The sequence below is a fragment of the Monodon monoceros genome, unplaced genomic scaffold (assembly GCF_005190385.1).
Source record: "Monodon monoceros isolate NGI ecotype Baffin Bay Population unplaced genomic scaffold, NGI_Narwhal_1 Super_Scaffold_22, whole genome shotgun sequence".
In the NCBI taxonomy this organism is placed as follows: Eukaryota; Metazoa; Chordata; class Mammalia; order Artiodactyla; family Monodontidae; genus Monodon; species Monodon monoceros.
This window is the reverse complement of record NW_021703779.1, coordinates 103,172,811-103,195,121: the sequence shown is the minus strand read 5'-3', so window position 1 is coordinate 103,195,121 and position 22,311 is coordinate 103,172,811. Positions and strand designations below refer to the sequence as shown.

Genomic DNA, 22,311 nt, shown 5'->3' with positions numbered 1-22,311 from the left:
TTCACATAGGATTAATAGAAAGAAAAAAAAGCAAATCCAAATCGTCAAAGCAGAAATCCTCTGATATGTTGTATTGTCAAACGTTCTTCAAAGAGTGGCTCTTAGTCATCTGTGTTGCAATCACTTGGGGGTGCTCGTTTAAAAATGCACGTTAATGGAACCTATGGAATGAGCACCTTGGAGGGGGAGGTGTGAGAACCAATAATCTGTGTTTTAAAATAGCTCCCCAAATGATTTTCTCTGCAACCAGTGGTGGAAGACACTGGTCTAGTGTAGTCATTCATCAGATTATTGAGTTCCCAACTGAACATCTCCGACAAGTGGCCATTTGCCTATTCCTGGCCTATAGCCCTTCAAAGATGAACAGCTCACTATCTATGGAGACAGCCCAATCTATTTTTGTATTCCTTTATTAGAATGTTCTTTTTACAATGAGCTAAAATCTCTATCCCTGTAATAGCCACTCTTTGATTTTGGTTCTATCCCTTAGGGCCCCACAGAAGAAGTACAATTCATCTTCAAAGTTTCTACCCTTCAAATATTTGAAGATAATCCTAATATATTCTACTCCTGCATATTTTCTTCAGGCTAAATAGTCTCAATTCTTGTGATAGGGGAAACAATCTTGTAAAAAAGTGTAGACCAGTCCCCATAGGTCAGCTCTTTGGGCAATTCCAGATAGAAATGTTTTAAGACAAGACCAGTAGAGAACTATGAGAAACCATGTTTTTCCTCTTGATGTCAACTCTAAAAATCTGGAGGTGTCCCTTACCTTTAACAACTTTCTATGGATCCATTTTGCATGAATTTATCCAAGCTTCCTTGAATTTATTTATATTTCTCCTCAATCATTGACCATGCTATTCTCAACCTTCTTGTTTGTACAATTGGCTGAAACCCCAGGCCAAGAAAATAAAGCAAAAGTGTTCTTCAGGATCTTGCCAGTTTACTCCCTGGTACTTTCATATATAATAAACTTTAGTTATTTGCTAATCACAATTACCCAAGTTGTGGGGCGTGTGCATGTGTGCACCTGCGTGTGTTCGTGTGTGTGTGTGTGTGTGTGTGTGACTGTGACTGGAGGAAAGGGACAAGATACAAATATTTTGAAACCAAACTTCAAAATTTTGTGTAAAGGGGCTTTAATATGATTATCTTCATGATTATCCTGTTATACTACCACATCAGGAAAGGGGCTGTTTATTTTAGATGAAATAATGTCTAATATCATGGGGTTGTTTTTAAAGATGAAAGCTTCTTACAGTTCAATTTGATATTATTTGCCAAAGCATAGATGGATTTTGCTTTTCAGTACTGGTTCCTCAAACTTATTTAAAAGAAGTAAAGTATTCTTCAGAGAAAGCAAGGTGTTCTTTTTAATGAACCCCATCTTCACGTGTGAGATGTGAATTATGAAACTAGAAATAAGACAGTGCTCAGAGCACCCTGGCCTTAAGCGGTGATTTCCAGTTTACCCCTGGCAGTCTATTGATTTCTACTATGATACTATTGTTTCAAGGCAATAATTTTTTCTTGGAAACTGTTTTTTTTTCATCCTAAACTCCCACCCCACCCCAAACACATATACATACACTATTTTGTGCAAACAAATCTTAGTGTGAACACTAGAGAGAACTAACAGTTCTTCAGTCAGTAGTAGCCACAGTTTAACATGATATAAAGTCATGGTCTGTCTTGTTGTTTTGGTCACAAATACATTCTTACATATCCTTTGAACTATTTTTGAATTCTGTTTTCTCTCCAGATATTTTTAAGATGCCCCCTTTTCCAGAAACCTTTCCTGACTAAGTCCCCTGACTCCTTTTTTATCTGCATACTGAACTCAGGGGTTTGGATGGCATCTCCTATTCATTCCCAGAGTGTCTAGGACAGAGTTCTTTACCCAGTGAGTTGGGAAAATCAATGTTACTATATGATACCAGAAATAGTCTGTAATCCAGATCACAGACTCATGGCAATTAAACTGAGAGTGAAATAAATCAGGCTGTGATCACATAAGAATTTTGATAAAAGTAGGAAGTAAGAATCAGTTCCGGAATGCAGGTTCCTCTAAGCATAGCAGCTAATTACTTTCAGGAAGTTCTTCATTTAGGGCACCAGAGAGTGTACAGATAGGAGATCAGTTTTGGGGATAACATACAAATACCTACCATCAGAACTGGAAAGAAATGCCATAGATCATCTCTATCCAAATCCCTCCCTTCAGACAGGTAACATTCTAAACCATTTAGAACAGGAGGGTGATGGGTTTCATTCTACCATCCATCACCTGCATTCTAGTGCAATCTTGCTGGGGCATCAGAATTGTAGCCCAAGCACAGAAAGAGGAAGCATGCTCCTCTAAGATTTTGCTACAAGCTGAAATCACTAGCTAAAATATCCAGGGCCCTCTGTACATATGTGTGGTGTGCAGTATAGATAGGAATTTAGGTCTTTTTCAACACATACATACATAGCCTACCTCCCTCTCAACTTCAGTCATGTATCAAGATAAAACTTTGTGATATTAACTAAAGTTCTGTCCCCAGTACCAGGTACCCAGTGATCTTCTTTCTATTGGGATGGGGTCATCAATGGCCTAAGAGAAGATTAGGAAGAAAATATCAATGGAACAGAAAATGCCCTCACCTTTGCTTTCCAAACAGACTTTCAAAAACTTACAGCAGAAAATAATAGAGCTGGCATATGATCCAGCAATTCCATTCTTAGGTATATACCAAAAGGAATTAAAAGCAGGGATTTAAACAGATGTTTGTACATCAGTGTTCATTGCAGCATTATTTACAATAGCCAAAAGGTGTAAACAACCCAAGTGTCCATTAAGAGATGAATGGATGAGCAGCCGCATAGCACAGGGAGATCAGCTGGGTGCTTTGTGACCGCCTAGAGGGGTGGGATAGGGAGGGTGGGAGGGAGACGCAAGAGGGAGGAGATATGGGGATATATGTATACGTATAGCTGATTCACTTTGTTATACAGCAGAAACTAACACAACATTGCAAAGCAATTACACTCCAATAAAAATATTAAAAAAAGATGAATGGATAATCAAAATGTGGTATAGATAGATAAATTCAGCCATAAAAAGGAATGAAGTTCTGACACATGCTATAACATGGACGAACCCTGAAGACATTGTGCTAAGTGAAATAAGCCAGACACAAAGAGACAAATATTGTATGATTCCATACAGATTCATAGAAATGGAAAGTAGAATAGTGGTTACTAGGGGCCGAGGGAGTGGGGGAATGGGAAGTCATTGACTAAAGGTCACAGAGTTTCTGTTTGAGGTGATGAAAATGTTTTGGAAATAGACAGTGGGGATGGTTGCACAACACTGTAAATGTACTCAGTGCCACTGAACTGCATACTTAAAAATGGTTAAAATGGCAAATTTTATGTTATATATATTTTATTATAATTTTTAAACAATAATGTAATATACCAAAATTCATTGAACAGTACATTTTAAATGGGTGAATTGAATCTTAATTAAACTGTTTTTAAAAAGTCATAGCAGAGACAACACTACCTTGAAAGCCAAGTTTTAAATTAGTAAGAACCAAGCTTTCTGATAAAAAAGAAAGGTTTTTGAGTTTCCAAATTCTAATTCCCTTTAGAGGGAAATACGAAGTTTCTGCCATACTCAATAAATTGGAAAGCAGATGGATAAAGAGCCAGACTAACTACCCTAGGAGGCCAGATAAGAGCTGAGGCAGAGAGGAGTACAAGAGAAGTCAGACTGGGCTATACGGCTCTGAGAAAGGTCTCTGTGCCCTGCCCCCCATCTCCCACCCCCCACCCCAGCTCTCCAAAAGGGGGAGGGAGGATGGGACTCCCAGGGCAGAAGTGACGAGGTCTTACTTTCCAGGGTGTAGCATAGGGATGATAAATTGAAGAGAACAGCCCATGTCTAGCTTGGTGCTGGCATCGTAGAATAGCAATGGTTACATGAGATCTATGAGATCTCTAGGAGGAAGGCGCTGTCCTAGACTGGTGGAAGGAGAGAAGGAGACTATTCCAATAGCCCTATAACAGTGCAAGGGGTGGGGGGGGGTGGGGGGGGGGGGGGGGAGAGAGAGAGAGAGAGAGAGAGAGAGAGAGAGAGAGAGAGAGAGAGGGAGAGAGAGAGGGAGAGATCACGAGCTGAAATAAGTGCAGGGTTAGTTGGTCTGCAGAGGTCTCGTGGCCTGGATGAGGGGATGACGCAGCAAATGTCAGTGTGGAGGGGAAAGGCTACTTGACATCCAAACTGGGTGGTACAGCCCAATGGATGCCTGGAAATGATACTGATGATCTGGGGTTAGATGGCTGCCCCTGATGCCATGATACATTTTCACATGGCAACCTCTTATCATGTAAAGTCCCTGCAACTTGGATATTATCCCAGGGAAGAGGGAGTGAAAAATCCTGAAATGACTAGGAAATCACTAAACTTGCCTGAATTTATCTGGGTGTATCTTTTCTGCCATGTGGCAAAAATGAGGTACCAGTAACAGGAATATAAAGAAAGTTATGGTTTTGCAAAATGGAGTTAGTTAGTCATCTGTGAAAATCTACCTCTACCATAAAACTGTCTTCTAAGAAGACGGCAATAAGACACAGTAAAGGCATGAATCATTAGGGGCTTCTGGACTTCTAAAATTTTTTGATGATTAACCTTAAGACTTCTTATTTTCTTATTTGGCAAAATTCCCTAACCAGCCCTAGTGTAAGTGTACCTTTTCAGCCCTTGTTATTACAGTTTACTTTGTTACTATAGTTTGCAGTTTACAGTTACTACAAGTATCCTTGAATCATTTAATGAATGTAGGACTTACAGATTTCATTAGTGACCACTGAAAAGGAAGGCCGAAAATCTGAGCCCTTCCACTTTGCTCACAAATGTTATCTAATTCATCAGCAAATTCTGTGACTCTCTCTCCAAAATATATCCTAAACCTGACCACTTTATGCAATCTCCATCACTATAACTCTAGCATGTAATTCCAATCTTTAGTCACCCAGGTTGTCTTCCTGTCCCTTAAACATGCCAGGATTGTTCCTGTCCCAGGACCTTTGCACTTCTTATTCGTTCTGTTTAGAATACTCTTCCACCATATTTTCACATGGCTAACTCTTATTCAGGTCTTTAATTAAATATTACCTCCTTAAAGAGACTTTACCTGAACCCCTCCTTCCCAAGCTCCCAATTAAAACAGTCCTAAGTCATTCTCTATCATAATACATAGAGCACTTATTGGTGCCTGAAATTATTTTATGCATCTATTTGTTTACATGCTTACTGTTTCTCTCCTTCCAACAGAATGTGAGCTCCTTGAAGGTAGGGATTCGGTCATGTTTCCCCTACTGTATCCCAGCTGCCTAACTTGGTATTGTAGACACTGAATATTTCTTTATTCACTGGTTAAAAATGTAGAAGATGTTGAAGACTGGAATGAACCTGACCACAGGCATCTGCTACTGCCTTTTTGAAAAAAAAAATTCGCATCAAGGTTTTGTTTTTGTGAGTTTCCTTCTCCTCTCAAAAGCAGAGTGCAAGCAAGCATTCTAGTGAATTGAATGCTGTTGTGAGTTGAGTTTCAGTAAGTTGAAATTTTAGTTGGTCCTTATGGTCAACAATTTAGGCTTCTCATGGTGATGAAAGGGAATTGTAAATAATCAACCTGCTCAGGCTTGCCAGGTGAACTCAAGGAAAGTCTAATTGAACAGATGACTCCCTGTCCTCTAATTGCAAGGCTATTAGGTGATTTGACTTTGTCAGACAAGAAAAGAAAGTGAGGTCCTGAGATGAGTTCCTCTAGGGAAGAGAGTTTCATAGTTGTCACAAAAATCTGGGAGTTCTGTGTGATGTTAATTATCCTGGTGTGGTCTGAGAAAGTTGGCAGCCTCAAAGATAACAAAGACTTAACCCCCTTAGGCTTTCTAAGCTGTGAAATGCTCTCATAAGCAAGTAGGTTACCTGGGAAGACTAATGGAGACAGGCTAATGAAATCCATATGGTTGGTTACTTTGGGCAGATGGTCTGCATGCCACCTTGAAAGCACCTGAAGTTTCTAGGTGGTCTTTAAGGGCAGCTTTAAATTGTGCATGGTGAAGTTGTCGAATCTGCAGACCACAAAGGAATGGCTAAAGATGGACTAAGAGATGAAGTCAGTAGTCATATATATATATATATATATATATACACATATATATATATATATGTATATATATATATATATATTTTGCGGTACGCGGGCCTCTCACTGTTGTGGCCTCTCCCGTGGCAGAGCACAGGCTCCGGATGCGCAGGCTCAGCGGCCATGGCTCACGGGCCCAGCCGCTCCGCGGCATGTGGCACCTTCCCGGACCGGGGCACGAACCCATGTCCCCTGCATCGGCAGGCGGACTCTCAACCACTGCACCACCAGGGAAGCCCTAGTAGTCATATTTTATAATAGGGGTAGGAATGGGATCAGGAGGATGGGGGAAGGATATAAATGAGCTTTCTCTCTCCTCCCAAAGCCAGAAAAAAACCCCACCTCTCTTCCATTGAGCAAGCAGAGATTATTTTCTTTTATTTTTGAGAAATACCCCTCCCTCATGTCTCCACAGAGCCTTATTTGGACAGTCTCCATGCTTCAATTGCTCTATTGCTGGGCCCTTTTCTTAAGAGTCTCCTGGGAGTTGTAGAACCCTTCATAGCGTTAAAGAGATTTTTCTGATATTCTACCTAAGCCCATAAGGGAGGTAGAGCAGGGAATATTTCCCTTGATAGATGAGGAAACTGAGACCAAATGACCCTTACCCAAAGAAAAACAAGAAAGGCATCAGTGGATGTGGATTGCTGCATTTGTGGCATTCACTCTAGTTTTATGGACGCCTTCCTTTTCTTTGCCTTCTTATCTTGGGTCCTTTTGAGATTGTCAGGGCCTGGAAAAATGTCATTTAACAATGTGTATAGGTTTCCTTTTCTAATTGATCCATCAAAGGGAATAAAAACAAAGATTAACCAGGAGATGATACAGATGCCTTAACATGCGCTGTCCTAGAGGCTTGATTCGTGCATGGGACCCCATGTTTCTATGAACACTCACACCAGAAAGGCACTGAGATGCAATGGGAAGAGGACCCAATCTGGACTCAGAATTCTAGCTTGTCCCCTCTGAGCTGAGCGACTTTCGACTTTCGGCAAGTCACAAGGTCATCTTGCCTCAGGTGTTTCCTCTCTGAAGGAGGTGTAATAATACCTGTTCTGGTTGCATGGCAGGATTGTCGTGTGAATAGAGTATGGTAATGTATGTGAATATGTGTTGAAAATCTAGCCCACTAGATTGTGAGCTCCTAGGGGATAGAGGCCATTTCTGTTTTATTCATCACTTAGCTGACCTTCCTGCTGGGGTTACAGAGGATCATTAACCCTACTCTTGTTCACCGAGAAGCATACCCAGAGACTGGCACATGCTGGGAAGTCGCTCCATAGAAATAAACACCATCAGCTACCCCGGAGGGATGATCATCTAGTTCTCTGAGATGCCTATATTTTAAGTCAATCTGTTCCCCCAGGTAACCTCCAAATATGGCGAAAAAACCTATCTAAGTATTTTCATGTGATTTGGCAAAAGGCAGAAATTTAATTTCGTTTATGGAGATGGCTCTGCAGTGCTTAGCCTGGAGTTTGGCATATAGTAGGCACCTAAAAAAAGTTATTGAAAGAGTGATGAATAAGTAATAGAATCTAGGGCATTGTTATTAGCCTGTCTTTGTTGCCACATTTCCTCCATTCTCTCGGAGACAGATATTGGGTGTGTTGTGTGCATAGTTGTCAGGTCAACCTCTACTCCCTTGGTGAGTGTCCTTTCCACCCAGCTTGAGACTTGCCTGCAAGGAAGACCCAGGAAACCACAGATCCCTGACAGCTGAGGGATGGGAAAGGCTGACAGCTGTCTGAATGTACCATGTGGCCAGGCCTCGGCATCCTCACATCGTACCTGCTGCTCCACCTCCAGTCTTAACCTGGAGGTCTATGAGCCTTGCTGTGTTATGTATTATATGACATAGGAAAATAAGAGTTTTGGGGGAGGATAAGGCAGCATCAAAAGGGCTATGTAAATAATTAAAAAACAATTTCTTTTTAAAAATTGTTAAGTAATACATACAATAAATGTCTCTGGCCTACCATTCCTTGGTATCAACTCATCTCCTGTTGCTGCTATTATGTGTTCCCTAGTGTGTAGTTGGCTGTGTCCGCAAGCATTCGGTCACATCCTGTATGTCTTCAAACTAATTAAATGTGGTTGCAGTTGTCCGGGTACAGTGTCAAGCTCTCAAATTCTTCATGGTGCTTGCCGAGAAAATTTTTAACAAAAGAATTTTTACATTTTGATGTGTTTCCTACGGTGAGGAGATGGGTAGGGTTAAGGGAGGTCTGTTGTGGTAAAGCTTAAAGATTAATGGTTAGTTTTCTTAATCATGTCCAAATGTCACCATACCTAGCATAGGGGAATTTGTGGAGAGATTGTTCTTCTTTCCCCATAAAGTTCAAAAGCCCTATAATAAATAACCAATAAATGTTGAAATGTGGACTCTGATTGAAAATGTGTGTGTGTGAGTGTGTGCGTGAGAGAGAGAGAGAGAGAGAGAGAGAGATTCAGAATGTATAAGGAGAATCTACATACTCTTGGAGGGACTACTTCCCAAAAAAATAATTTTTTTTGAAATACAGGGCTCTTCTTTATGCTGCCTGCATTTCAAAAAAATTTAAAAGTTAAAGTGAGCGATGGCAACAGTAACAGTGTTGAGATAAAACATTCTTCATGAGTAATTCAACTGTGCTTCTTACGGCTTAGAATGTCTGCAACTCAGAAGACAGGGCAGTTCCCTTGGTGGTCTCCAGATAAAGTTCAGTTTTTCTGTCCTACCTGGGGTGCTGGGGCAAGGCACGTCTCTCCCCATTCCATTCCATTTATATTTATTTTCTTAAAGGGGTTTAAATTAGCATTAACACTTCAGTTTAAAAAGCAACATCCTTTTATACCCTGAACTATCTTCAGTGGGGATATGGCCAAGTATCTGGAAAAGAATTCACTTCGTTATAAAGCAGAAACTAACACACCATTGTAAAGCAATTATACTCCAATAAAAACATTAAAAAAAAAAGAGTCAAGCATCATAGTGGTCTTCTAATATTTCTAGGGGTTTGAAGGCAGAGAGAATTTTGGAATTGCTTTTTCTCCCAGATCTACTTTTTAACCTGAATCGGCATCAGGTTAAAATTTCAAAACCTAGTGGAGAATGATTGTTTCAGTGTAGCTTTCCAAATCATAGTGGCATTTCTCTGGGCAATGACAGTGAAGCTGTCGACTTGTTTTCTAGCATGGGTGCCTCCACCTCTGGTTGGGACATTTAGTTTTGGAGCTGCTGTCTAAGGAAATCAGTTTTCAAGTCAAGAGGGTTGATGGTAATATTTCAGATGTCTCTTCCAGCTGCATGCATTTGGTTTGGTCCCTCCCTGCCTTTCCTGATGGAACAGGTCCCTCTGTGCCAGTGACTTTATGTGATTGTAAGATAGCAGCTGAGGATGGTTCAGAAAATGAGAGAAAAGAATCATTTAAAGATGTCATCATTTTAATGGCAGCCTTACCCAGGACAAGTTAAAACGTCTGCAGGGCAATTAGAAAGGAATTTTCTTTTATTTAATTTTCTCTAGAGGGCTGGCCCCGGGGCTGTTTTATGGTGTTACTAACTTGGTCCCTGTGGTTTTAATATGGAGTGAGAACGGGAAGAAATGAGCTCATGTTATGTTTGTAAATGTTGCATGTGATCTTGTTTTATCCTCTAAAGTTCAGAAGGCATGCCATCAGGGGTCCTCGATTTTTTTTTTTTTTTTTTTTGGCATGTGGAGGAGTTACTGCTCTTAAAATAGCCTTGAGATCTTGGAGGACTGAGAGGAAAGTGACATGCTGTGGCGGTTACATCCCTGAGTAGGAGATGATGTGTTCTTGCTGGCTGCCTTCTCTGATTTATGGGGTTCAAGGAGGGGTAAAGTAGAGGATTTTGAGAGGACAGATGGCTTGGAGACCAATTGGTTGGGCCCCTCTGTATTATATGAATACCAAGCATTCCCTTTGTTGGGTTTACAGAACATTTTTCAGTACAAGCAGGCTAGGAGCTGCCTGTCCTATACTGCTCAGTTCCACTCTTAGATCATCAACTTTTTTGTGCTGTCCTAAAGAACTTCTCCATTGTCCTTACTGCTGTCGCTAGCAACCAATGGAGGAAAAAGAAAAGTGGCGTGCGGGAATTAGAAAATGATTTGCACTTCTTTATACCTAGAAATATCTGGCTCCTTTTCGAATCAGATTTTCAGAACAGTTCCATTTCCATACGAATTACTCATTGGCTGTAAAGGTCACTAGGAATTGTTGAGCATTGGAAACCGCAAACCAGTTAGAATGTGGCAATAGCTTTGCTCAGAATTGAATGTTGACTCAAATTGGCTCTGGTAATAAGATGCTCTTTAATGAAACCATCATTGAATGGATTAATAGATGCTTTCCTAGTTTTTGAGAAAGATACAATATATGTGGGGGATGTGGCCTGGGCGTGGGGACATTGACTACTTGGTCACAATTTCAAGCCTTTGTGTTAGTAAATCTTCCCAGAGAGCCTCCTTTGCCTGCAATATGGATGAATGGCCTTTGAAAGCTTAATGGGAATTGATGCCGCCTATCGATTACCATTTAAAGCACACCTTCCTAATTTCTAATCATCGCTGAAGGAAATATGCTTTCCAGTGGAACAAGTATCCCTAATTGGAGGGTCCAAGTCTGGTGTCTCGATAGCTTAAGTGGTCCTTCTAGCAACTTGGCGCCTATTGGGTTGGTGAACATAAGCTCTGCTGAAGGTTGATACTAAACAGATTTCCATGGAGCTGATTATGTGCTGAATACTCAGCGGCTGGAAATCCCTGGCTTTCTGCCCTGAAATGTGTGAGTGATTTCATGAGGGCAGGGGATTATTCCCAGATAAGCTTCTGGAACTGCCAACGTAGTGAGGGTCAAGGCCAGGTTAGTTCCAGAGGATCTTCATATCATTTTGATGCTTCTAGTACTAGGCCCCTGTCCCTGGTTGGAGATTATGAACTGCTCGATAAATAGTGGTAGAGGTGAGATAGGGATATCCTGAGCCAATGAGATTTCTGGAAAGGGTCTCAGAATTAACCCTTTCTCCTTCAGGGAATGAAAACAGTTTTTAGTTAATTGCTATAATTTCAAGAAACACACTCCTCCTGCTTTCCCATGAAACAACTGGACAAATCCCATGATGATACATATAGAAATATATTTCTTACTGATTTCTTAAAGCAAGCTGGTTTAGAACCAACATTTGTTTACTGTGGATCTTTGAGGAAAAGTCAGTAATTATACCTGCCATCCAATAATTTGATTATTGGTTGGAGAGAATGACTAAACTTTTCTTCTCTACCTACTACACAAGTGGCTTCTGGATCACTGCTACAACCAGTTACATGGGTTACAGTAGCAGGCAGTGGTATGGATAGAATGGGTCCATTTTCTCACTGAAACCACCATATTTTCCTGGTTGGGGCAACTGAAAAATCATGTGAGTTCTTAAACACTCCATCGGTAGCCTTTCTTATAGACCAGTTGCTACAGAACAAAGATATTGGTATTTTACGTAAAAGTGGTTTTGTTCATCATATTATCCTTCTATAATATTCTCCTTCGATCTTCTTTCTTCTTTCTCCTTGACAGTACTTACACTTTACTAACTTTTGCTAGTGAACAACTTGCTGTTTCCCCACCAAGATTTGGCCTATGTGCGGGTAGTGAGGGGAAAATAAATCTACTCAAGAAATTAAAACAGGGCTTCCCTGGTGGCACAGTGGTTGAGAGTCCACCTGCCGATGCAGGGGACACGGGTTCGTGCCCCGGTCCACGAGGATCCCACATGCTGCGGAGCGGCTGGGCCTGTGAGCCATGGCCGCTGAGCCCGCGCGTCTGGAGCCTGTGCTCCGCAACGGGAGAGGCCACACAGTGAGAGGCCCGTGTACCGCAAAAAAAAAAAAAAAAAAAAAGAAAAAAAGAAAAAACAATTACCAGCTTCCCAGAAAATTGAATTATCAGCATGTACATGAATACTTGAAACAACTGTAATACATTTCAATAGAAAACCAATGTCTAAAATAGAATATGTAATTTTATAGTTCATCACTCCTCAGATTCTTAGAGTCAATTACCTAACTTCTGTGAACTGCTGAGACATAAAATCACTGCTTTTGTAAAAGCTAAAAAGGAGAATAGATATTATTTAGTTCAATCCCCTCATTATTCAAGTAAGGGGACCAAGGCCGACAGAAGTTAAATGACTTGCCCAAGGACAAACGATCACTTTGTGGTAGGGTTGGGATTCAAACCTGTGAGTTCAAACTCAGTGCTCTTGACATGCCCCCTGTGATGTCGCGCAGGAGTCTTAGTTCTAAAGGACAATGAATTAGGTCACCAAGCAAGTAGCTCTGTATTTAAGATGCTCTGCTTTGATAACATTCCCACCATTTCCCGATCCTCCCTTAAAACACTGTGAATCTGCCTTTGTGAGCAGATGATAAAATAAAATCCAGCAGGCCCAATGAACTGTAAAGCACTTACTCTGAAAAATTCTTTTGTTGAGCCGGAGTCCAGGGTCCCATATGCAATTTCAGTCTGCTTAGCTAAGTCTTCAGCACTCTCTATGGGAGAAACCATCCTCTCCACAGTCAGGAAAGCAGCGAGATTGGCCGTATAGGAAGAAATTATGATCAGGGTGAAGAACCACCAAACCCCTCCAACAATGCGCCCGGAGAGTGATCTACAAAACAAAGACCAATCCAGACCCAGAGGGGCCGGATTTCAGTTTAAGAAATCCTTATCTTTACTTTTGGAAAGAGGAATGGTTTCAGTGTAGCTGATGAAAGAGGGAAGTAAATGATGTCAGGGAATTAACACATCCAACAAGAGTGACATGTTGACAGTATCACCACATGTCATGGTGGCATGTGATGATGGTACATGCATAATGCCCTTCAGGCCTACATGGGTTTCAAAGTAGGATTATTTATTTAATCACGGGAAAAAATACCTTCTTTTTGCCAGTTCCTGCTTAGGTGTAATAATTGTACTTACCTGATTCTCCTCCTGTGAGCTTTTCTGGGCACACCTGTGGAAGACTGCTCTATTTCCTTTAAGGCAAGTGGTTCCCAGCCTTGCCTGTACCTTAGAATCATCTGGGATCTTTAAAAAAACTTCTCATGCTCAGACCCAGCCAAGACCAAAGAAATCAGAACCTGAGAGGTGGGACCCAGACATATGTATTTTTAAAATCTCTCCAGGCGATTACAATGTGCAGTCAAGGTTGAAAAACACTGATGTAAGGTGATGTCATGGGAGAAACAGAGTCGAAAACCTTTGCATATTTGAAGAGAAATGATTAGGTGCTAGCTAGTAAACAAGCACTATGCACTATGAGTTTAACAAATTTAATATAGACATTGCCATTCTGTGGAGCTGATTACCCATAAGGCAAGGGGCCATAATATTTATTATTGTCTTCATATAGATGGCTAGTGGGGCTCAGGAGTTTAGATCCAGAGATTGAAACTCTTCCCTTTTACAAATTGAGATGTAGCACATAGGACAGGCCTCAAGTGAAGTAGGAAACTACCTGATTAATAGGATTTGAGAAGCACTAAAAGGTTTGTCTATACCCTCCCCCACCAAAATAATCAAAACAAACAAAACCATCCCCACTGGCCCGCCCTAGAAATTCTTACTATTGGAATTATCCTCTGAACTTTCTTCAGGAGGCTTGGTCAAAATGTAACATTTTACTTCAACAGCATCTATTATCATATTATCCTGGATTAGTCTATGCAATTAGTGGAGAATGGGACAGAAGAAGATGGGTAAGTTTTAATCAGGGAAAATTTTGTTCTTAAATGGAACTGTGCATGGGCATTACTTGGGGTGTTTGTTAAAATGCTGATTCAGAATATGAGTGCTCAAAAATCTGGACTTCTCAAGCATCACTGGTGATTGCAGTGGTCTGCGGCCCAAACTGAGAAATATTGTTCTTCTTCTACATCAGTGATTCTCAACTCTGCCTGCACATCAATATCATTGGGGGAGTTCAAGACAACACAAAACAAAACACAATGACCAAAAAAATGCCTAGGCTCCACCCCAGGCCAATTAAATCAGAATCTCTGAGGGTTGGACCTAGGCAGCAGCACTTTTTTTTTTTTTTTTTACATCTTTATTGGAGTATAATTGCTTTACAATGGTGTGTTAGTTTCTGCTTTACAACAAAGTGAATCAGTTATACTCCGGGGCAGCCAAGATTGGGAGTCATGGTCCTACGTCATGAATGCTACTCAGGGAGAGGGTCTGTGGGCAGTTAGGGGGCAGTGTGAGGGCACTGAATGCCCAACGGGTAAGGGCTTGTAGTGAGGAAACTTCATCTCCTTCACAATGCTGCTGAAGGCTGGCTCTGTTTGCAGAAATGAAATCTGGTCACTAGGTTATATAAAACATTGCCACATTATCCCGAGGATAGTTCTGCTCTGTGGTGGAGCGCCATCCTGGTTAGGCTGTGTTCTCTCATGCCCAGAAAAGCTCACAGGAAAAGAACCCACTCTGTCATAGAGTCAAGAATAGGCGTAGGAGCCTGGCACATCTCCAGGCTCTGTGGGAAGAGGGCAGCTCTGGGCTGAAAGCTGGCAAGTCAAGCTCTTCTCTGTCTATACTCGCATTTTACCACTTTGAAGCAAATTTAAATTCCTGTGTCCCAAGATAACCTTTTTTTTAGCCTCTGGAAAATTCAGTTGTTTCAGATTTTACACCCTGATCAAATAATTTTGGCAGGTGTTTTGATAAAGAGTATTCTTTATTGATTAACTGTAACAAAACTGTTTGGTTTTTTAAAGCCTGTAATTCCTATTGGTCCCTGGATGCTTCACATAACCCTTACGTATTTATTTCTGAACATAAGCACTTTTAGCGTTTGGGATGTGCACATCTGCTTCGCAACAGATTTTCTAACTGATAGTTATACTCTCTCAGGATTTCACCTGGGAACATTCCCCTTTTAATCAGAAGATGTAAAAACATCTGAAGTCAGAAAGAATGTCCCATCTGAATGCTAAAAGTGTACAGAATATTTCAATTATGAATTTGAAACTTTCATGGTCTTTCTTCATTGTTAACATATACATTTTATTCTGGGTTGATCTGACTCTGGAAATAATTTTACTGTATAAAAGATGAATGCTCAAAGTAGCATTCGTAGTAATAGGGTAATAAAAATGATAATAATAGCTAACATTTAAGGAGCACCTCCTATGTGCCAGACTCTGTTATAATTGTTTACATGTGTCAACTCCTTTAATCCTCCATCCCTTTACAGATAAGAAAATGGAGCATTCTACAGATAAAGAAATTGAGGCACAGAGAGGAGAAATAGGAAATAAATCATCTAGACTTATGCAATCGGAAAGACATGCCCACATTTCTGTAGTATAAAATACTCATGTTTTGTATAAGAAAACCCAAAATGGTGTGTAAATTATAGAAGGAGCAATTTTCCTACAAACACTGAGAAATATAGCTGCAGGAAAACCAAACATGTTTGGATAATTATTGTTTATTATCTGTTGTTCATTTGGAATGGAACTGTGAATGTCCTCCTTATTTGGGATGATGGGGTTTTACTGAGACCAAGGGGAAAACTGATTTTGGAGTAGTTCCAGAATCATGGTTTGGTATGGAAAAGGGTGTGTTCTGCTGCTGTGAATACTAATGGTAGTTTATGTATTATCTGCTTGAAATGTGGAGAACAACACAGTAATTTATGGAAATTACGTTTGTGCCATTCTGTTGCAGCTAATGGACTGTGGCTGTGTCTGTGTGATCTAAAATCAAGCCTGCGCATCATAATCTGGTTCCTTTGGCCACCTTAATGGCTGACTCAGATAATCGTGTGGTTGATCTGTATGACTCGGCTGAAATTGGCTGTTGACATGACTGAAAAGAAACCTAAGAGCAAAATGGTCTTTTTTTGTGGCCTCTTGTCTACATGGCTGTTGATTTTGGCAATTATGTGGTTAATACTGTGATAGACCTACGATCGTGGAGAATTTTGGTGAATATCCACATAGAAATGGTAAAATAGTATCCACGAGCATCAGCATAGATGGAAAAAGGAGCTTCCTTGGAATCAGCGTTGAATGCACAAGCTTGCATTCAGCATTCTCCCTTCAAGACAGTAGTAGCTTTTGTGCCAGTTCAAGTGAGAATTTAACCTCTGTAAAATCTAAAAAAGCCAGACTTATAGAAAAACAGAAGAGAATATAGGTTTTCAGGGGATGGGAGGTGAGCAAAATAGGGGATGTTGGTCAAAGTGTACAAACTTCTAGTTATTAAGTGAATAAGTTCTGGGGATCTGATGTTTTTCAAAGGAATGGATTTTTAAAAAATATAAATAAAATTTTCTGTTCATCAAGAAAAGAAAAAAAAAGACAGTGGTAGCTTTGACAAGAGTCTTGGTGGAATTTCTACCACTTTCTTCCCTTGTATGTCATGGATGCCTAAATCCTTTCACTGAGAAAATGTACAGTGGAACTCACAGGGAAGAAGCTCTATAAGAATTTTCACATTTCCCTTTTCTCATTAGTGAAACTATAGCCTTTTAAATCCACATTTCACATGGAGGCTATATAAAAAGTGACTGATGGGTCAGCCCCGTCACATTTTTAAAAGGATCTATTAAAACAAGACAAGACTTTATAGTTGAGTTAGAAAGACCTGTCATTTCCCAGTATCTTTTCTTCCATTAATGCAGCTTCAAAATGTTTAACATTCAAGTAGTTTTGTTGCACAAGACAGATTTTGAGGTTAGCATAATGAAATGACCGTAAAATGCTGCCATTTAGTATTTATAAAAAATGCATTAAAGGAACATATCATACCTTTTGAAGAAACGTAAGAGGAGACATGAAGTTAATGAAAGTAAATTAGCAACAAGAGAAAAACAGACATAACGTTGCAAAATAATGCACAATGCTCATGTTACCTGTGATCATAAGAAACTAGAGTTTCCGAGTTAATAATAAAATGTATTTTATGGCCTATGAAATGATAATAAAAGTGAGCTATGTGCTGTAACCTTCATCCTGTAAGTAAATTTTGAAATCGGCACTTTACTACCTTCACAAGATGAAGACCCGGAACTGCAAACTGCCTCTCTCCTTTGCACAAACTCTTTATCATTCCTTTTCTCCCTCTTCTTTCTTCCACAGTAGGCATCATTTCTACACTGCATTCAATGCTGTGTCTATGACAGATTTTTTAAAAAATGTGCAGAGTCAATCTTTGGTTCTTATAGTCTTCTCTGATGGGAATAACTAACCATCTCCCAAAGACTGAAAACTACGACTTTCAGCCAGAAAAGTCATGAAATAGTTGTAATAAAAATCCTGCTACTACAATTAATTTATTACCACACCACTACTGCTTTGAAGTGAATTTGCAGTTGCAGTAGGATGAAGACACTGGTCATACATCAGTAAGGGAAAGGCTATTGTCGCTTTAAACGGAGCCCCAAACTCTCCTATTGTCTTTGATCCCATTCATTTTTTACCCTTCGTGTATTTTATTATTCTGCACATACTTTCCATTTAAAAAAGGAGGATCTATGTGTCAGCTAACCTGGACAGATCCCCTGCCTGCTTCTCCAAAGTGTTTGCTATCTGGAAAACTTAACAGGAGAATAATGCCCATGGAACAATCTATACACAGTAACCGGGTTCAAGTTAGCGTGCTCTTTCCATTTTCTCTGGTGCAATTCCCTGGAACCTTGTATCTTCAACTTGGCTAGTCCTCAGATGTCCCTGCAGCTTTAGAGAAAGTCAGCAGGGGGAGCATTTGTCTGGAAGGACTTGGACTCTGGCCTGCTTAGCAGTTCTGTCAACGTTTTACAAACGAAATAAATTTCAGATTAAAAAGAATTCCAGCCACCTGTCAATATCAGCAAGACATTGTGGAATAATACAATCAAAATGTTTGCAAGTTGTGCAATCCTTAAGGAAAGCGCTTTATGGGTTCAAGAAGGAATGTTGTTGGTTATTTCTCATCAGAAATCAGCTATTTGGCACTGACTAAAATTTTAACCGTATTTAGGAACTAAAATGCAAGTGCAATATGAACGATTAGTATTTGTGGAGCCAGGATGGTTAACAGCAGCCAGTTTAAAAATGATAATAGGCGACGTGTATTGAGAACTTACTATATGTCAGGCACTGTGCTTTACATTTTATAGATGAGGAACTGAGCCTTAGCAAGTTTTAGTACCTCGCCCCACGTTACACAACAGCTAAGCGGATTGTGAATCTAGTGAGATGAACTCCAGGACCCGCATACCTAATCACTATGCTCCCTCCATCTGGCTACACCCACTGGCTATCTCCCCATCCCCCAATCAGGGGGAAGAGGGTTGAATGCAATCTCCTCATACTTTCTTCTCCTGACTACCCCCAACAAATTAGTTCGTGTATGAATATAACCTCAGCTTATGACATTGATTACTCAGTCTCCACCTGAATTGGTCACCCTGAACAATTGGGGTAGTTGAAAATATCAAACCTAATATTGACATAGACTCTTTAGGCTTCTAGGTTACTGTTCATAGCTTTATTTGATGGCAGTGGAATCATGCTCAGTTTTCCTCGTGATGTCTTGTTGCTGATTTCCCAGTCTTTAACTTTGAGTGAACACATGTTCAGCAGCATTCTTAAATGCTCACTGCCTATTTTCTTAAACAGCCAGGGCAAAGGTACTGTTTCATCAGAGGTTGGGAGACTGGAAAACATCTCTTGGGCATGAGCACGAGGAAAAGAATGGAACAAACAGTGCACCTTTAGGTCGGTAGTGGGAGGCTGTGTGTGGTAGTGGAAATAATTGTACTGCTGGCTCTTAGAGCCTCCGTGCCCTCGGGTTCCATGACATTATCTCTCCGGGTACTATTCCTTTCTCTATGATATGAGGAGAGAAAAGCAGTATGACGGGGAAAGAGCACAGGTTCTGGAATTGGAGTTGGGTATGAATACTGGCTTTTGTCATTAGCTGTGTGACTGGGCAAATTACTTCACCTGAGCATCACCTTCACCTAAAAAATAAGTACGATGCCCACCTTGTGGTAGTGTTTTGAGGATTAGAATTCATATGATAATACAGGTAAAGTGCCCAGATGCAGTGGGAACTCAGAGAAAATTGTTCCTGGGCCCTCAGTAAACGGATGCAACTGGATTAATTTATCTCTGACATCTCCTCCTGCTATGATATTTGATAATTCTGCTTTAAAATGTGGTCTCTTATAATGCCTTGAATTGCTCCAATTTTGAGAAAAGTCAGAGTGTACAGTGCATGCTCACATTCTGGGCTTTCTGGAGAGTTTGCATTCCAAGGATGGCCATTGAACAGAAGTGGGGCTGTGTGCCCCATTGCTGGGTTGAGTTGTGACCAGCATTTAGAAAAAAAAAAAGAGACTAGATAATACCAGAGTGCATGGCACACTGTAAGGGTAATTTCTGGTGAAATTTTGTTTCGTACATATATGTGTACTGAGTCGTGATGGAAAATTTATCTCTGACCGAGGGTTGTGCTCAAAACACTTGAAAGCCATCACTCTCTAGGACAGTGTCTAGTGCAGAATAATAAAATCTCTACCTTGAAAAAAGCACTTGATATATTTCAGCGCCACAGAAGAGCCACAGCTTAAATTCTGCTACAAAAAATGAAAATAAAGAATCTTTCCAGCTTGTCATTTTCAGGCCATCATTTTTAAGTTATTACTTAATGAGGTAATATGCATAAATACTTCTAAAAACAAACGGCCTTTTAAGAGTCCTGTTTGAGTATGCACAGCAGCATGTAGCACTCCAGTGGGGATATCACAAATTTAGTTTTGGAAATGCACTTACAGAAACCAATAAAATCTCCAGCCTTAATGAGTCTTTAGCATTGTCTCAACACAGATTACCAGCCATGTTAAAATCATTCAATTACAGGATCATTCAGAAACCCTCATCTCTTGAAGTGAACATTTTAAAAAATCAGAAAAGAAAGAAACTAGCACAATTCACTCCCAGATGATATCACAAAACGACACACATCCCAAGCACAAAAGGAATAGGGAGTGAAATAATTTGGAGAATCTGACCAAGCAGCTTGAGGGCGGCAAAAAAGAATGACAGATAAATGAGGCTTACCCCACACGTGTTCTACTAAAAAGCTGCTGAAGGTAGTTACCAGCTATGTATACTGCAAAACTCCACTTTAAATGTTTTGTGCTCCACGTGGATAACCTCAAATGAAATATGCTATAAAAGCATGGTAGGTGACCTTCTGAGTCCTTCTAGTCTAAATGAAAATCCCTATATGTTTGTATAATTGACTCTGGTCAGTATTTGAATTAATGTTCAATTTTACCAAAGCTACAACTTTTTATTTCATTTTTTTCTGATTATAAAGATGTTACATTTGCTTACAGTATTTTATAATTAGGCATTTGCCACCGTTTTTGCTTAGGTGAGTCGACACTTTAAGTGGGTAAGATCTAGGATAGTCACATCCAGTACCTTCAATAGCTTCACTGAGGTAAAATATGCATACCATACAATTCACCAATACAAGTGTACAATTAATGATTTTAGTAAAGTTAGAGTTGTGCAACCATTGCCACAACCCAGTTTTGGAAAATTTCCAACACTCTGAAAAGTTGCCTTGTGCCCTTTTGTGGTTAATCCTGATAGGAATGGGACTAGGGTGAGGCAAGTGAGGCATTTGCCCCCCACACAAAATTTAAGGGGGTGCCAAAATCTCATTAATCAAAATAAAGAGAATTTTAGTATAATTTTTTTAAAAAATCAAAATTAATTCAAGAAAATCCATGATTAACAAAATAGCAAATTTTAAAATAAAGATTGGATCTGACCCCTGTACTTGCTCTACTCAGCTTCACTTGCCTCACCCTAATCTTGATCCCCTCTCTGCTCCCTCCAAGGCCCCGGAGACCAACAACGTGCTTTCTGTCTCTATTGATTTGCCTATTCTGGACAAGTGGAATAATACAATATGGGATAGTCAATAAATGGAATTCAAGTAATGGAATCATATGGTAAGTGGCCTTTTGCATCTGGCTTCTTTCATTTAGCATCATGTTTTCAAAGTTAATTTAGTAGCATGTATCAGTTGTCCTTTTTTTAGTTGCTCAATAGTTTCCCATTCCAAATGTGGTACGGATATGCCACATTTTGTTTAGCCATTCGTCTGTTGATGGACATTTGGGTTGTTTCCACTTTTGGCTATAATAAATAAAGCTCCTATGAACACATGTGTGTAAGTCTTTGTGTGGATATATGTCTTCTTTTCTTTTAGGTAAATAAGAGTGGAGTTGCTGTGCCATATTTTAAGTGTATGTCTAATTATAAGAGACTGCCAAACCATTTTCCAATTTGGGTGTAGCATTTTGCATTCATGCTACTAATGGATGAGAGCTATAGTTATTCCACATCCTTGTCACCACTTGGTATTATCTGTCTTTTTGATTATAGCCATTCTAGAGGATGTGTAGAGCTGTCTCACTGTGATTTTAATTTGCATTTCCCTAATGACTAATGATGTTGAGCATCTCTTCATGTGATTATTAACCATTTGTATACCTTCTTTGGGGAAATATCTATTCAAATCTTTCATCCATTTTTAGAATTGGGTTGTTTATCTTCTTTTTATTAAGTTGCAAGAGATCTTTATATATTCTGGATACAAGTCCTTTATCACATGTATGATTTCCTAATATTTTCTCCCACTGTGGCTTGTCTTTTCATTTTCTTAATGATGTCTTTTGAAATGCAAAATTTTTGAATTTTGGTGAAGTCCAGTTTATCAACTTTTACAGTGGATTGTGCTTTTTGCGTTCTGGAAACTCTTTGTCCAATCCAAGGTCACACAGACTTCCTCCCATATTTTCTTCTAGAAGTTTTACTGTTTTAGTGATAAAGCTTGGGCAAGATACTACAGTGAAATAGTTCTAGGCAGTCAGAGAGAAAAAATGAAAACTGGAGGGGAAAGTGGAAGGTTAGGAGGGTTTTAAAGAAGAGTTCTGTCTTTTAAATATTTTCTAGATCCAGTCTCTGGACAAATGAGAGAATGTTCTAGCTCAGTTAATGAGGAAACCATGCCTGTTTGTTCTGATCAA

At 39.9% G+C, this 22,311-nt stretch overlaps 1 protein-coding gene across 1 annotated transcript in view; it reads right to left on the bottom strand.

Moving 5' to 3' along the window:
- The window catches only part of GRIA3 (glutamate ionotropic receptor AMPA type subunit 3), a 290,033-nt gene that overhangs the window by 47,222 nt on the left and 220,500 nt on the right, over positions 1-22,311 (bottom strand). Inside the window, exon 13 of the mRNA XM_029240492.1 lies at positions 12,675-12,873. Within this exon, the coding sequence (XP_029096325.1) occupies positions 12,675-12,873 (199 nt within the window). The remainder of the gene's footprint in view (positions 1-12,674; positions 12,874-22,311) is intronic.